General features: G+C 43.0%; 1 protein-coding gene across 7 annotated transcripts in view; it reads left to right on the plus strand.

The window, feature by feature from the left end:
* Odad2 (outer dynein arm docking complex subunit 2) overlaps positions 1 to 15,131 on the plus strand; it is a 174,592-nt gene extending 159,461 nt beyond the window's left edge. For all 7 annotated transcript variants that reach the window (XM_087206972.1, XM_087206970.1, XM_087206971.1 and 4 more), the window contains one exon: positions 13,852 to 15,131. In XM_087206972.1, coding sequence (XP_087063098.1) covers positions 13,852 to 13,965 — 114 coding nt within the window. In that variant the 3' untranslated portion in view covers positions 13,966 to 15,131. The remainder of the gene's footprint in view (positions 1 to 13,851) is intronic.
* Positions 15,132 to 15,437: the final 306 nt, after the last annotated feature.

A 15,437-nucleotide genomic window follows, 5' to 3' on the forward strand; every position in this document is an offset into this window, starting at 1 on the left:
CTTTAATAATGTGCCAACTTTGGGAGATAAAGTGAACATAATGTTAAGGATGTAGATGGATTCTAACATAAAGGTATAATGTAGAAATTATTCACTTTAATATGTGCATATTTAGATAATTCTTAGCTTAGCCACTTCTTATATTAAAATTCTTTTAAAATTTTCTTAGCCTGATAAAAGTTACTTTTACAGTTTCACATCAGATTTTATAAATTCTTAATGTTTCCTAGAACAGTATAATAAATAAAAACAAAATCCTTCCATGGAAAAAGTCTTTATATCATTAAACTAATTATTTTCTAATATATATATATATCTTATTATTTTTGAAATGTCTGTGTCACATTATCAAATATGCACCTATGCCTGGATCAAATAGGGGCATTACTCTCATGAGCTTGCTTTCAGTATTTTTAAAGAAGTTATAGTAATAAAATACATCAACTTCCTCTCCCACACCTACATTCTTTGTAGCTACATTCAACCTGAGCATCTTCCTTCCTTTTGGTCTTTGAGTATTGCTTCTCCTTGCATTCTATCTACTGTTCTGGAGATCTCATTGTTCTCCTTCAAAAGCTAGAAATTCTGACATGAGTTATTTCTTATAACTTCCACATATTCAGTCAAATTTCTAATTTTATTTATGTCATTGATTTGATTCCTGATTTTATCATATTATTTATCTATACTTTCTTGAAGTTAACAGTTCTTTAAAACAATTTTTTTTTTTTTAGTGATACTGGGGATGGAACCCAAGACCTTCACACTGAGCTACATTCTCAAGCCCCAACCCCCTTTGTAAATTTTGAGACAGGGTTTCACCAAGTTACTCAGTTGTCCAAGCTGAGCTTGAACTTGGAATCCTCCTGCTTCAGCCTTCCAGAGTGCTGGGCTGACAGGAGTCTGCCGCCGAGACCAGACAGAACAATCATTTCGAATTCTTTTTCAGGGATTTCGTATACCTCTGTTACTGTAAGTTTTTCGTGTTCCTTCTTGCCTTACATTGGTGTCCATGCATTGGAAGAAGTGGGGACTGATTCCAGTCTTGGCAGACCACCTGTCTCTAGGAACATCCTCACCAGTCAGTCATCCAAGGATTCTGGGCAGACCACTTACACTGTTCTAGAGTGAAGTGGCTGCCAGGGTCCCAGGCAGATTGGGCTGATGTCTGGGGCAGCCCACCCGAAGGCCTGTGCTGGAGAGGGCCCTGGAGCCTGTGTGTGCAGCAGCTGATCTGGCTGGCTGGCCTGGAGTTGCAGTGAGCCCAAAGCCACAGGACCTGGCTGTGGAGTGAGCTCTAAGCCCAGGGCCACTAGGGCTGGCCTGCTGCTGGGCTGGGCCTGGAGACTGAGTGTGCAAGGCTGCAGGGACAGGGCAGGCTCGGAGACGCCCGTGGGTACCAGCCTAGGATCTGGGGCAGAGGGGACATAATTAGCAGTGGGGTACACCGGGCAGGCCTGGTGTTGGGTCCGAGGCACAGTCCAGGGCTCACCTTTCTCCCCTCTCGAGCGAGGGCCTCCCTCTCTGATCTGTGCTGTGTGTGTGTGTGTGTGTGTGTGTGTGACACAGGTGAAGCAGAGCTGTCCTTCCCACCCTCCTAAGGCCTCTTTTCTTGTGTCTGTGCTGCATTCGGGTTCTGGGGCCTCTCGCCTGGTGTCCTTGTCTCGTGTGAAGGCATTTTCATGCCACACTTTTTGTTCAGAGTGATGTTCCTGGGTGTAGGAGGTGCTGGTGGGTCCTATGCCTCTCTCTTGCTCTGCTCCTTTCCCAAATCCACTTGTAATAACTTTTAAAATAATACAAATAACATAATGTTCGCAGAAGAAATACAAAAGCTAAAGATGAACAGCTGGAGCCTTCTGAGGAAGACCCCTGGGGTCCCTTTGGGCAGTTAGCACTTGGCACTGGGGAGCTGTTGAAATAGGGTAAGAAGGAGCATCCGTTGTTACCACTTAGCTGTTAGAGGTCTGTCTGGCTTGGGAATGAGCAGGCACGGGGCTGAATGATGAATCCGGCAGTAGTCCAGAGAGAGATCACGATGGCTTCAACCAAGGTCATGTGAAAGATAGAGGGAAATGGGTTCGAGAGACAGTTGAGAGGTAAAACCAGAAGAGTTTATGACTTTTTGAGAGTGAGGAATGAGGAAAGGGCAGAGAGATGATGCTAAATGTCTGGCTTGGACAGTAGGGTTTAATGATGATAGAAGGAGTCTGCTGGTGGAGGGAAATGAGGATTCATTTGGGACATAAGGACTTTGAACATCTGAGAAGGCGTAAAGTAGGGATATGATGTATGTATACACATGAGAGGTGCATGAAGCCTTAAACGGACAGATTGGAGAGTCAAAGTTCGCGAAATAATGAGAGGAGGTGGTGTTCCCCTCGGAGGATGTGTAAGGGAAAGTGAGAGGGTGGAAGGACATACATGATGTCCTGAGTCATGCCATGATGGCCTAAGAAAGACTACTTCACGAAAGAAACAATGAGAGGAGGAAAGGGGAAAATGCTAAACAAATCAAGAAGGGGTTAATTTGAGGACGTCAAGAGAAAATGTTTTTTAAGAACAAAGATATGACCAAGGGGTCAAGTGTTATTGAAGAGTAAAGATGAGGCTCAGAAGTGTACATCGCTGGGTATGCAGCAGCCAAACAAAGATTGATGACCTTGAAAAAGAAGTGAGGAAACGCAGGCAACAAGTGGAGGTCACTCGTGAAAAGTCTGGCAGTGGAGGGAAGAGCAAAGATGGTAGCTAGAGGGGGAGATAGAGCAGGTTTAGGGAGTTTTCCCTTCTGTTTGATTGTCTTGTTTGTGTACCGAGTCTGCAGTCCTGAGTGTATTTAAGGGCTAATTGGCAAGAGTGGGAAGGGAGAGAGGGAGGGAAGACAGAAAAGACACTGAAAAGACTGGGGATAATGGTGCGCTGAGCTTTCAGAGGAGACAGGGAGAGAGGCAGGAGATGACAGAGTGTGAAAGTGAGTGTGGAAGAGGGGAGAGACACCTGCTCCAGGTGATGGACGGGAAGGAGGAAGGGACAGGTGCACTCCCAGTGGAGATCTGTGAACGTGACGACAGAGTTGAGGCATTTCTCTTCTTGTGAATTCTGTTTTCCCCACCAAGTAGGAGGCGGAGTTGCATGCTGAGAGCGAGGGAACCCAACTGGTAGGGCAGGTAATTTGAGAGTAGAGTTTTAAATAGCTGCTGTGGAAAGTGAAAGTCGATGAGAGAAACTTCCATGGTTTTCCCGTCAGAACTGAGAGCCAACTGAGGTTAGAGGTCAATGCTCCGATTCCTGAGAATGATCTGGAAGCCTTGTTGAGATCCAGGATTTCAATTTATAACCTTGGTATTGTAGAAGAATGGTAGAGAAAAGAGTGGTGATGGAAAAGCAGTAGGCCACGGAGTGCAGGCCCCAAAAGGAGACTGAAGGCAGATAAGCTCTTCCTGGGTTCTTTATGCCATCGTGGCTCCTCCGAGCCATGGAGTTTCTGAAGGAGACCGCTAGAGGCAGAGATCGGACCATCGTGCTGAGATGCAAGTCCAGGAAGAGCCACAACAGTGGTTGATTAACGAGTGATCAAAGTCAGCAGAACCAAGGAGGTCAAGGTCTGAAGCTAGAGGAAAGGTTATTGTTTGGGTCAAAATGATTTATTTTTTGTTTCATTTTGGGGATGAGATGTCATTTTGAGTCACAATTTTACTCACATTTCAGAAAAACTTATTTTCTGTCGCTCAAAGTGTTAACTAAGTCTGCTCTTCCGGTCGTACAGGAAACAAGCTTCCCAGGCCCAGACAAAGTCTGACTTGGGAGGAATTCTCGGTGTTGCCCCAGACATCTCAGCTTCTGGGCCTGGATTAGGTTGCGGGTTGTCCTGCTCCTGTAAGCCCACTGTGCGTGTCTATGTGGACCTGGCTTAGATTTGGAACTCGGTACTTTTTACTTACCCTCATTACTTACTCCTTCCACCATAAAAACAACAAACGAAATCCAGCAAAAATGTCCTTAGAGGGTCACTGGGTACAGAGCCAGAGGAGCAACCAGCAAGAAGTGATGAAGGGAACAGCCACTGCGGCAGGGTCAGCAGCAACCAGGTTGAGAGTAGGTGAGTCAATTCTTAGAGAAAGTCTTGTGGCCGCTTCTGATCGGGGCTTTTATTCTCCTAGGAGACCACTTAATGTCTTCTTTCTTCTCTGTCTTTTCTCCCTAAGGAGGAGGAAAGATTCTCCTCCACATTCTAAAGTGTGTTTTCTACAAGCTGTGCCTTCAAATTCATCTCCAGATCCTTTTACACATCAAAAACTTGACCTAATCAGGTACACTCCTCCTGAATCCAACTTTATTTCCTTCTGAAATCTACTAACATTATATCCAAGGGACTTTGAAAAAAAATTTTCATTTACAAAAAGACAGACCAACAGGAGAGGAGGCATTGACGGACAGTAGAAGCACAAAAGCAACACAACTTTTAAAATTGACATTCAGTGAAAGAGTGTCAACTGCCTGGCAGGCCTGAGGAATGGGAGTCAGCAGTAGAATATGAGAAACCAAGTTTACCATGGGGAAGCCTCTGCACACCTAGGAATTAGCAGCAGTCAGTTCCCTGGAGCTGGTTGAGAGAGGTGAGGGTGGAGGCTGCACTGAGGAAAACTGAGTCGAAGCCAGAGGTCCCTTTCCTTAGTTCTACAAGGCCGAGTTGCTGCCCTTCCAAGGACATCAGGCTTCGTGAGTGCCATTGCTTCGACTGAAGTCCTTCGATTGAAGGACTCTGGGAGATCTCCATCAGCCAGGAGATCATTGTGTCCCTTCGTCTAGGAAAACCCAGCTCCAGCCAGCATTCATGTGTCAGTTAGCGAGTGAGGGTTCACTTCGCCTGCCTGAGACCTGGGATCTGTGTGGAGAACAGAATTCTGAGCAGCCCTGAATGACCCAGATCACCCTGCAGGAAAACACACAGCATCAACAAGCCCTGCGTATGCTTGTTCTCATCACCAGCAAAACAACTGACATCGGAAGGATGTCTTGAATGTGGAAGACAAAGACCAAAACAATTAGAAATGGACAAATCCTTAGAAGAAATAGAGTGTATCAGAGAAAAGAGAAATGTTATCACGGATACTCTTATTGTAGAAGAGAAGGTGCTATATCCATGAAACTAGGGTGGAATTCTGTTTTTAAAAAGAGAACGGGCAGGAAACACAAATTCAGTGTAAGAGCTGGAAAATAAAGTATATTTAAATCTCCCCAAAACACAGCAAAAATGTAAAAGAGATAAGTAGGAAAGGAAAGGTAAGAAAATGAGAGTGTCAAGGCAAAAATCAGTTTGAAGGAGAGGTTACTAGAAAATGGAAGAGGAGGAAATGAAGTGAAATAATTTGACAGTTCCCTAGTAGAGAATTGAGTCACTTGCCAGACTGAAATGGCCCATCAATGCCTACGAGGAATAGAAACAGATCTATGACGGGTTATAGCATTATGAAATTTAGACACGAAGTACAGAGAAAAAGAAGACTGTCATCTTCAATAGCAGGGGAGACGGTGTCACAAGCAAACATCAAGAATGGAATTACTTTGGATTTCTCAACTGTAAAACTGGAAACAAGAAGACAGTAGAGTGTTACTTTGTCAAAACTCTAAAGAAAAATTACTTGCAACCTGGAATTCTATACCCAAGAAAGGTGTTAGTAAAAGATAAGAGTTAACCTGTAAGTCCCATGTTGACCTCCCTGGCACATTTTTCAGGAAGCGTGATTATGCCAGTGTCATCGGTGGAGGCTTCAGATTGAATGTTGGTGAGGCCAGCACATGGAGCAGAAAGTACAGAGCAGCCATGCCTTGCAGCACATTTCCCTAGGGTCAGTACCTAGTCCACGTTACAGCCCACCTGAGGCTCTGAGTGCGGTGACCCTGTCAGGGTGAGCATACACCTCCTGAAGGTGTTTTTCACTAGAGCAGTAACAGCTCACAACTGGAGAGCAATTACTATGGGCCAAGCCTTGTTCTGAGACCTTCACAAATATAACTTTGCTTTCCTGATCAAGACATTCTAGAGAATAATAGACATGACTCTTAGTAGTGACTTCCCTGTCCTTTGTCCCTTATCATAAATGGCATCTTTTGCTAGTTCTGTTGTCTTCCTTTGACTGAAGTTGCAGTTTGGATGATCTTTCTCTCATTGGGGCTTAAAAGGACAGCTAAGGAAAGAGATTAACACTAATGATTAAAAATATTACGAGTTGATTTCACTTCTCCGTAGTCTCATACATTTCTTTGCCTAGATTTAATTTTCTAGCTCCAGTATTTTGCAACCCAATAAAAAGGTAAAATACTTGAATTAAAAAACACTTTTTGTCTGACTAATGTGCTTTTAGAGTAAACTCTCTTGCAAGAGGAAGACAGAGATGTTTTATTGAGTTACTTTAATAGCACAGGAGGCGTGCATGCTCATTGGCTGTGTTAATAATGTAAATTCAGGGCTGGAGATTTAGCTCAGTGGTTTCGCTGCCTGCTGTGCAAGTGCAAGGACCTGAGTTCAATACCTGGTGCAATTTTAATCCTCTCCACGTAGATCTTTTTATTCGCCCTTATCCTGTCATCTCTTTATCATTTTACACAGGAAATTTCTGTATAAACAACTGTTCTTTATGTATTTGATAAAAATTAGATTTGAGGAACAACCTGAAGGATGATCTTCCTCCTGGATCACCCAGAGATTTGCCCCGTCCTCTTCCTCTGACGTAGAGTTTGAGCAGTGTCCCACGGTCTTCTGACCCAGCCAGCAATCAAATCACTGTCCATCTGTAGCATTTTTAGAAGAAAGCCAGTAGGACTCTTTCTAGTACGGATCCCATTTCCACCCCAGCACTACAGAGCGAGCCCTACTCTCCTGTCTGTGTGTTCAGGTACAAATGTTCTCGCTGAAAGACTCATGGAAAAAAGCAACATGGTGGAAAACCCATAGGACAGATTCACTGAAATATGAGGAAAAGTCAACCCAGACAGGAAACTAGCCACATCAGTAGAACCCATTTTCAGCTTTTGCAGACATGAATCTCAGCTCGCATAAACCTGGTGTCTTAGTTCATGCTAGTAAGTGAATGCCATAGACTAATTTATAAAGGATAAAGGTTTATTTGGTTCACAGTTTTGGAAAGTGGAAAGCTCAAGATCAGGCAGCCTTATCTGGTGAGGTCCTCCTTGCTGTGGAGCTGTCTCTCTGCAGAGTCCCGAGGGAGATGAGCCAGCACAGGGTGAGACAGAATGTCCTCACTCAGGTCCCCCTCTCTCGTCTAGAAAGCCACAGTCCTGTGGGGTTAGGAGTCCACTCTGTGGCCCTTATTTACCTTTAATGACCTCCCAGAGGTCCCACCTCCAGATACACAAATTAAATTTCCATCCTCACTCTGGCAGTTAAATTCCAACATGAGTTTCGTGGGCACATTCAGCACATGGCGCACTCTTCTGTCACCCGGAGGAGCACAGACAGCACTAACAGGCAAGGCCCGGAGACTCCCTTCGGAATCAGAGGTTCTGCCCCTGGCAGCAAATACGAAGTGTGTTTTGAGGCCGCTAGTTCTGACTCGATGTCACACAGCGTGAATCTGAAGGTTCAGAGTCTGGCTGGGAAAGGAACCACTGTTCTGTCTCCGTAGGGACAGCACAGAACCCGGCCAGCCCTCATAGTTGGGAAGCCATCCTGCAGGCAGACACTGTCCAGAGCCTCCCTGCCTACTGATTTGCACCTTCCTGGGACGACCACGTGGCAGTGCCTTGTGAATAGGGAAATGACAAAACAGTTCTTGGTTCAAACCAGCCCTGGGCACCTGAGAGCTTCCTGGAAAACACGCCATGCTGGGCACGCACACAGGTACTTCAGAGAGCGTCCGGTTCGAATTAAAACTCATGTTTCTCCATCTGTGTTCACCCAAACAACGTGGCGTCAAACCACAAGAAAATCTGTTATCACTCAAGCTGGTACATATTTCTCATACAACTGAAATGTTATATAAAATCATGAACTGTTAAATGGAAAAGCAAAAATTGGAGGCAGACACTGGTTCCCATGCTGTCTGCATCTCACCTTGCAGGAGATGTGAGCCGTTGGTCACAGCTGCCAACTGAGGGCACAGCCTGGAGATCAAAGCCTTTCACAGCGGAGGAAGTATTCGCGTGGGCCCAATCCACAAACCGCTCCCTGCACCCTCCCTGTGTCCTCGTTCTCTCCAGTACTGTAAAAAGTTGTTTGTTTGAACGATGTTTTAAAGTGTTCTGTACAATGAAGTTTTAAACCAAGGGGGCCAGTTTGCCTTCGGTGTATACATGAAACTCCCCCAAAATTTAAAGTCCTTGGGTGTGTTTGGGGTAGGAGGAGGATTAAAAAGAGGAAAGTTTGTGAAAGGAACAAACACTTCACAAAGTTAAACCTGAGGTGTTTTTCCCCCTCATAATATTAAAAATGTCTTTATGGTAGGAAAAAAGTCAATAGATAAAAAAACATAGCAAGTAAATATGTATACCAATTCCATATTCACTTATAGCCAATTTCCATCTCATTTTCTTGAGTAAAGCACCCCCCTTTAGGTATAATTATCACAAAATATTACAAACCTACTTCACCTGGCTCCATGTGTTAGTGACTTGTAAATATATGCTGTTCTTTGTCCGTTAGCTGCCCAAACTTGGGCATTGGTGCAAAGTTTCTGTTATGTGGATGTTTATGTTTTAAAGCATTCCTCAGAGTGTCCTATTTAGCTTATGAAGCTCTTAGAAAAATAAAAACATATTCCAGAGCCCGAGTCCAAACCAAGACACATATACAGCACATACCATTCACATGGTGGTCTGGGAGAGTAGCATATTCTTATTCAATTTGTAAAGCAACATGAGATGCACAGCCTCTTGGTGTAGAGCAAAGCAAGAAGTAACATTTATTGACAATAAAATAAAATTCAGGAACAGCAATGAGTTCAGATGCAGCAGCAAAACCCAATCCGGGTCCTGGGAATACATCTCCAATGTCAAGCTGTTCCTGCCCCAAGCACAGAGAAAACTAAACTTCCAACTCTGTACCCTTGATTGAGAATATTCCTGGCTAAGTAAAAGGGGCTGAGCAGGCTGCACCCACCAGTAAAGAATAAATCACTGAGTTTGGTGCATAGTAAGCTTGGTAGCTAATAAAATCATTGTACGTTATGCAAACATGAGGTAACCGGTGGGCTTTGTGCCAGGGAGACACACAAGGTAAATTCAAGGGAGCAACTCTCACTGCCTTCCGCGTGCACCACGCTAAGGGGCAGGTTTCTTCTTTTTATTTATTTCTTTTTAAATATGTTTACATTTGCCCATACTTTAAGCCTTTGAAATAGTGGACTGTGGGCTCCATTGATTTAGTAGTTAGGCTAAAAATTCACTAACCACCATGTGACATAGAGAATGAAGCCTTATGATTAATCCAAGAAATTTAGGCAAAATAAATTCCCTAAAGAGCATTCGGGATGAGGAGTTCGTCAGGTAAAGGAGACTTCACTTAGAGTCATGAAAAGGGTACCCGCCTTCATCAGATATTTCCCCCTAACACACAGTGTGTGGCCTCACAGAGATGCTTTCTTCCGGGCTCGTCCTGTAGCCAACATGCTGCAGGTGCTTGGTGTATGCAGTAGGACATTATGTAACTGGCACCAAAGGCTTGGGAATAGAGACAGCTGAGTCCTGGAAAGCCCAAGGGGGACCACAGAACAGCAGCCTGCTCTGAGGCAGTATGGGCAAAAACACATGTTAGGCTTTGACAGGCATCAGCTCAAGGCTTCCTCTCCAAAGGAGCATGGCAGGTTAGTAACAGCTGGTACCCAGAGGAGCCTGGGTTGTTGGAACCTAAGGAAGGGCCCTGGAGCAAGTGCTGACAGGAGCGAGACTGTCCTCAGGGCCAACATTCCTCTTTCCTCATTCCTCTCCATGTAACTAGGGCTGGCCTCCAGAAAATAAATGCCAGAACCGGACTTCGGCCCTGGCAAAATAATTACCATGAGAATGAATGCCATGTATGGAACCTTGCTTTGGATTGGGCACTGGGCTCTGTATTCAAATGCGTAACCTATGTGAAGCCAAGCTACGTCATGGTCCCGTCTAGACATGGAAATGCAGTCACAGAAACAAAAACCTGGCAACCAAATAGCAACTGAAAGTAATTTTAAGGCTAGATTCATTCTGTCTTGAAAAGAGAGCACATAATCATGACTGCGAAACTTCTTTAGATTTTTTTTTTAATACTGAGTTTCTCCTTTTTATCCCAGAGTTGCTCCCCAAATAGCTTTCCTACTCCAAGCACCTCAAAGTCTCTGTTCAAAATAGGTGGAAGCTCATCCCACTCTCCTGCTTTCTCCTTTCCTGCCCCTTCTGCTGTTCTTTTCACAAGGTCTCCTCTGCCCTTCCCAGCCTGGGCTTCTCCACACTTAGACTCTCACATACCATATGCTTGGTTCAGCATAAGGTTTGGGGACCAATTAGACACAACAGGAAGGGACAGCAAAGGGTGTAGACAGGAAAGGGATGTGAATGCAGATGTTCAGACGTGCATTAAAGGTGTATGTCATCCCATTCATTCTCTCAGTGACCCTCAGAGGGAGGCAATCCCATTAAACATGTGAGAGGTAGGGTTAACATGTTTAATAACTTGCTCAGTGGGCAGAGTTGAGATACAAACCCAAGATGCTATGATGTCAGAACCCACATTCTTAACTATGATTTGACACAGACTTTTCTAGGAAGGTGCCGAACACCATAAAGCAAGTATCAACTTCCCTTTAAGATAGATGGGATTTGCAGGTAGGATTTTATTTCATCTCTTCCTAGATTTAAAAAGCAATCATGAAATTATCACAAGGAAGATCAGGGTGAGAGTAGAAGTCAGTCTGGCTGGCAGTCTATTTTCCTCCTGTTAAGTGAACAACAAATATAGGACAGTTGGAGACAAGATTACTTCCACATCCCATGTGCTTGGAGAAATCAAGCTTTTGGTGTAGCGTCAAGCCCTCTCTAATCCAAAGCTTAGAAAAGCCTATAGGTAAGTGGGATTCATTGTGATAACTTGGCTATCATAAGAAGAATATCAATATGTGTGATTAAAATGATTCAGACTATTGGGACAGTCATTGATGAAGACTGAGAGGAGGATAAGTGGATAGCAAGAAAACCAGAGGAGTGTGGTGATGAAACCAGCGGCAGGCAGGACTGGGGATGTACCTGAGAGGTACAGCACAGCCTAGCATGTGTGGAGACCCGGCTTTCACCTAGCACCGAAAACCAAACAAACAACACTCCAATGGCAGAGACTATTTCAAAAAGGAGAATGTCCTGTGTTACACCAAATGCTGTTAAGAAGCAAATAAGAAGAATTTAAAGGGGTCCCTTGCTTTGAACAACAGAACGCAGCTGCTGACCTCCCAGAGGACCGATTCAGTGGCGAACTGACCTGCAAGCCAGGCTGGAGGGAGATGAATGGAAGTTAGGAGATACTGAGTTCAGACGATGACGCTGTGAAGAAATTTGACTATGACGGGAAGAAATGGGGAGAGACGTGTGTCTTTCTGCTTTGCTTTTAATGTGGAAAATGAGTGCTTAAATGATGATGGGAGAGCATCATTAGAAAGGGAGAGGTTAAGATGAAGTAAGGAGAGGGAGAAGGAGTATTTGGTAGTGAGGTGTCCCCAGGAAAAGGAAACCAGCCGGAGCATACAAGGGGGGGTGTCGGGTCCCGGGTAAAAGAGAGTGGTTTCTGCGACAGCTGGGTGGAAGGGAGGAGGTAAAGAGGTGCTGAGCTGGTGTAGAGCAGAGCATCGGGTACGTAGTTCCTGTCCAGGGGCTTCTGTCAAGTTAGGAAGCCCTCACAGCTCATCTGCTGAGAACAGGGGCTGCAAGAACAAAGAGAATTTGAAAGGGACATTGCAGAGTGTGATAAAGTTGCCTCATTAGAAAAAGACACTTAGATTGCTGAGCAGTGATAAGAATCCAGTTGCGGTTAACTCTGCAGTGGACTTGATTGCCCTGCTGTCTACACGTTGTCACAGGCAGGAGGCTACTGGTGAAGATGCCGGGGAAGGAAGAGTTGGCTTTCTGCACCAGGGTGGTTTTCCTGGACAGGTGCCGTAAGGAGGATTCAGAAATGCTAAGAGGGTCTGTGGCATCTGAACTGGAGACAGAAGACTCACAGAGAAAGCGTATGGGCCAGTGGGCGTGGGCCCGATGGCAGCAAGCATTGCTGATGGCCTGGAATCAGAGGAGACGGCGTGTCAGAGTCTGGAGGTGGACTGTTGAAAGTGAGGACCAGGCTGCCATCTTGGGGGTGGAAGGCTGGTGTGGTGAACATCATGGAGAGGCCAGATACCCTTCACTAGGCCAGTTTGATCGAGATATTCTCATGTACAACTTTTTAATTGTTTCACATTTTTCTCTTTCTTAAGTCACTGGTCTGTTGGGAATCGATGCTTATGTATGATGTGAGATTGCCGTTTTTATTTTCTTTTATTTGGTTAACCAGTGTTTCTTGGGCATTAATCCTTTAACTGGCCCTCGAATTCATTCCTTCCTCACTGTGCCTTTCCTTTATTCAATCCCCATCGCCTCTTGAGTGACGTGATGCACTGCCTTTCTGTCTCCTCTCTCTAGAGTCCATATTTTATATGTTACTGTAAAAGTTGATTTTCTAAAATATAGATATGGCCATGTCACTCTCCTGATTAAAATGCTTCAGTGCATTTTTTTATTACTCAGAGAATAAAAGCCAAACTCCTAAGTGTGGGAAATTTAAGACACCACCGTATTTCTCCTTATGATATTTTGGTCTTTATCAAGTAACCCTTATTTTCTGGCATTATCCATATTTGTACTCAAGTGCACCTTTATCAAAAATACATGCTTCAGATTAACTTTTGAAACATCTTTTACCAGAACTGTTAAGAAGAATCATAGTTACTAAGTTTTAAAATTTGTAATTCATTCATTTGACATTTACTTGGCATCTACTGTGTACTAGCCATAGACCATATTATAAAATTCTTGAAGCATTTACAATCTAAAGGACAGAAAGCTTTAGCCCAGTATCTAAAAAAACCAGAAAAAACAGTGTAGCAACAGACATTTGAGTAGACTTTTATGAGAGTTCTAATGAAGGAGAAAGGACATTTGTTTGATGGAAATCGGTGGTGGCTTTGTGGCAAAGTTGTCTGGGTCACCCTGAGAAATGATCAGATTGATAAAGAGAAGGGATGGGTGGGCACATCAGGTAGAGGGATGGCATCAATAAAGTGGGAAATGTAACCTTTCAGTAACGAAGCAGGGAGAAAGATAAATGGCTGGAAAAGTAAACTGAGGCCAAAGCATGCAGGGCAGGCTAAGAATAGCTAGCTGTAGTTAGTTCCACTGGGAGTCAATGAAAGCCTTATTTGGGGACTGAGATAATTAGGTAGTGATATGGATAGAGTTCAGAGATTAAGTCTAAGAGGATGCATAGCAGTCTAGGGATGGTATGCTGTTGATTTGTCCTGGGAGGTGGAGAAGTCAGAAAGGACACAAAGATAGTTCAGAAGGAGAATGTATAGCAGCGAGTTGTCCAGAGAAAGGGGAAGGGGAGAAATGAGTCTAGCTCTACTCCCAAAAATAAATTAACAATTGAAGGAATGACTCCTCCCTCTGATTAAGCACCAGTTATGTTTGTATTTGCCTTCTGGCATTTCTTATATTTTTTGGTGGCTTTTAAAAGTGCTTACCATTTAAAATCATTTTCATAGCCTAAATGTGTACCTTTAGATTAATGGTTTTATTCTTTTTTCTGTTTCCCCCCATCTCTTCCTCTATGTGTCACAGCTTCTTCTAGACATGGTGGGGTCCCCGGATCAGGAGCTCCAGGAAGCGGCGGCTGGCTGTATATCCAACATCCGCAGGCTGGCGCTTGCTGCAGAAAAGGCAAGATACAATTGAAATTTGAACAGAAATGCCAAGCTACCAAATTTTACATGACACAGGACATTCATTCCCATGGCCAGGAAGCCTAAACTGGGAAGCATTTATGAGCAAATACTTTAAATAGTCTAAGTGAAAATACATGGATTAAAAATGCAAATAAAGCTTTCATCTGGAAACCACATGAGTATTTTTGTTCTATGATATGCCACATAATGCAATGTAAAGCCAATAAATTTGTGATAATTTTCTAATAACTTGAGAATATATGTATACGGTGTATGTATATAAATGATGCTTTTGTATTTGTGATTTTAATAAAGAATATGGCTTTCCCAGGGTGCAGTTTCCTAGCTGCGCATGGATGGCTTTAGAATCCCTTTTCTGTTAAACCTATCCAATGGCGCTGTCATTATGCCTTTGTCTGTTTGATCACTTGCAAGCCGCGAGAGAGTTCGGAGGAGATATGCTGATTACACAAACAGTCGTTACACAGAATTCAGAGTTAAGCAGCTGGACTGAGAGAGATCATCCTGAGGTCATCCTCTGCTTCTCCAAAATACCATGAACATCTGAAAAGATATATGTAACTGTCAACCTACCAGTCAATGCAGATCATGAGAACATAAGCAGTAAGGTTCAGTTTTTACTCTTGGATTTATAGAGCACAAGCAATTACATGTTTCATTTCCTTTGGAGCTTTTCACCAGCAATTTTTATTGAAAAAAATTAATTTATGCTGATGTTCGAATAATACTATTTCACATAAAATTGTTTTGAATTTCTGAACTTGTTTTCAGCACACAAAGTGCTTTTTAAAAAGTGGCTGCAAAGGATTAATAGCATTTTATCAGGTTAAGCAACATTAGAATCCATTTAAAAGAATCATATATAATCTCGGTGTGCTGAAATGTTTGGGAACTGACTGTTCCAAGTATGTGATAGTCAGAAAAATAGCTTTATGTGCATCAGCTCAATAAACTGAAAACCTCAGTCAATTCTTTAAAAAGCAAGCAAGGCTGTTTTGTTGAAAATGTTAGATAATGTATATGTCATAATTTGGAGAAGATCATAAACTTAATTGAATTAAATGTAAATAATTTCTATAACATTTAAAGCCTGTTCAGAATGAAAATTACACCAGTGACAGATGCTCCAATAAAAAGATAAAGCACTTCTGAGAATTTTAAGGTTTCTTAAAACAGCTATCCACCTTTATTACTTTTCAAAGGAAGTTTTAAAAGAGGATGCTATGAACAAGGAAATGACATTAATGCTATGAATTAAATATGAAGAATAGAATAAATCTGTTAGCTTTGAATAGTAAATATTTCCATCGATAAAGTCACCATTTTTTAGCTTTGTTTCACAGCATGAAAAAATATTTCTACAAATCATGGATTATAACAACTACACAAAACGAAGAAGCTCATTATTATTATTAAAAGATGAACCTACCTGTGTCTTCAGATTTTAAAATATTTTTTAAT

This window comes from Heterocephalus glaber, unplaced genomic scaffold (assembly GCF_053883595.1).
Source record: "Heterocephalus glaber isolate CG9 unplaced genomic scaffold, H.glaber_assembly_v1.0 deba00000738, whole genome shotgun sequence".
Classification (NCBI taxonomy): Eukaryota; Metazoa; Chordata; class Mammalia; order Rodentia; family Bathyergidae; genus Heterocephalus; species Heterocephalus glaber.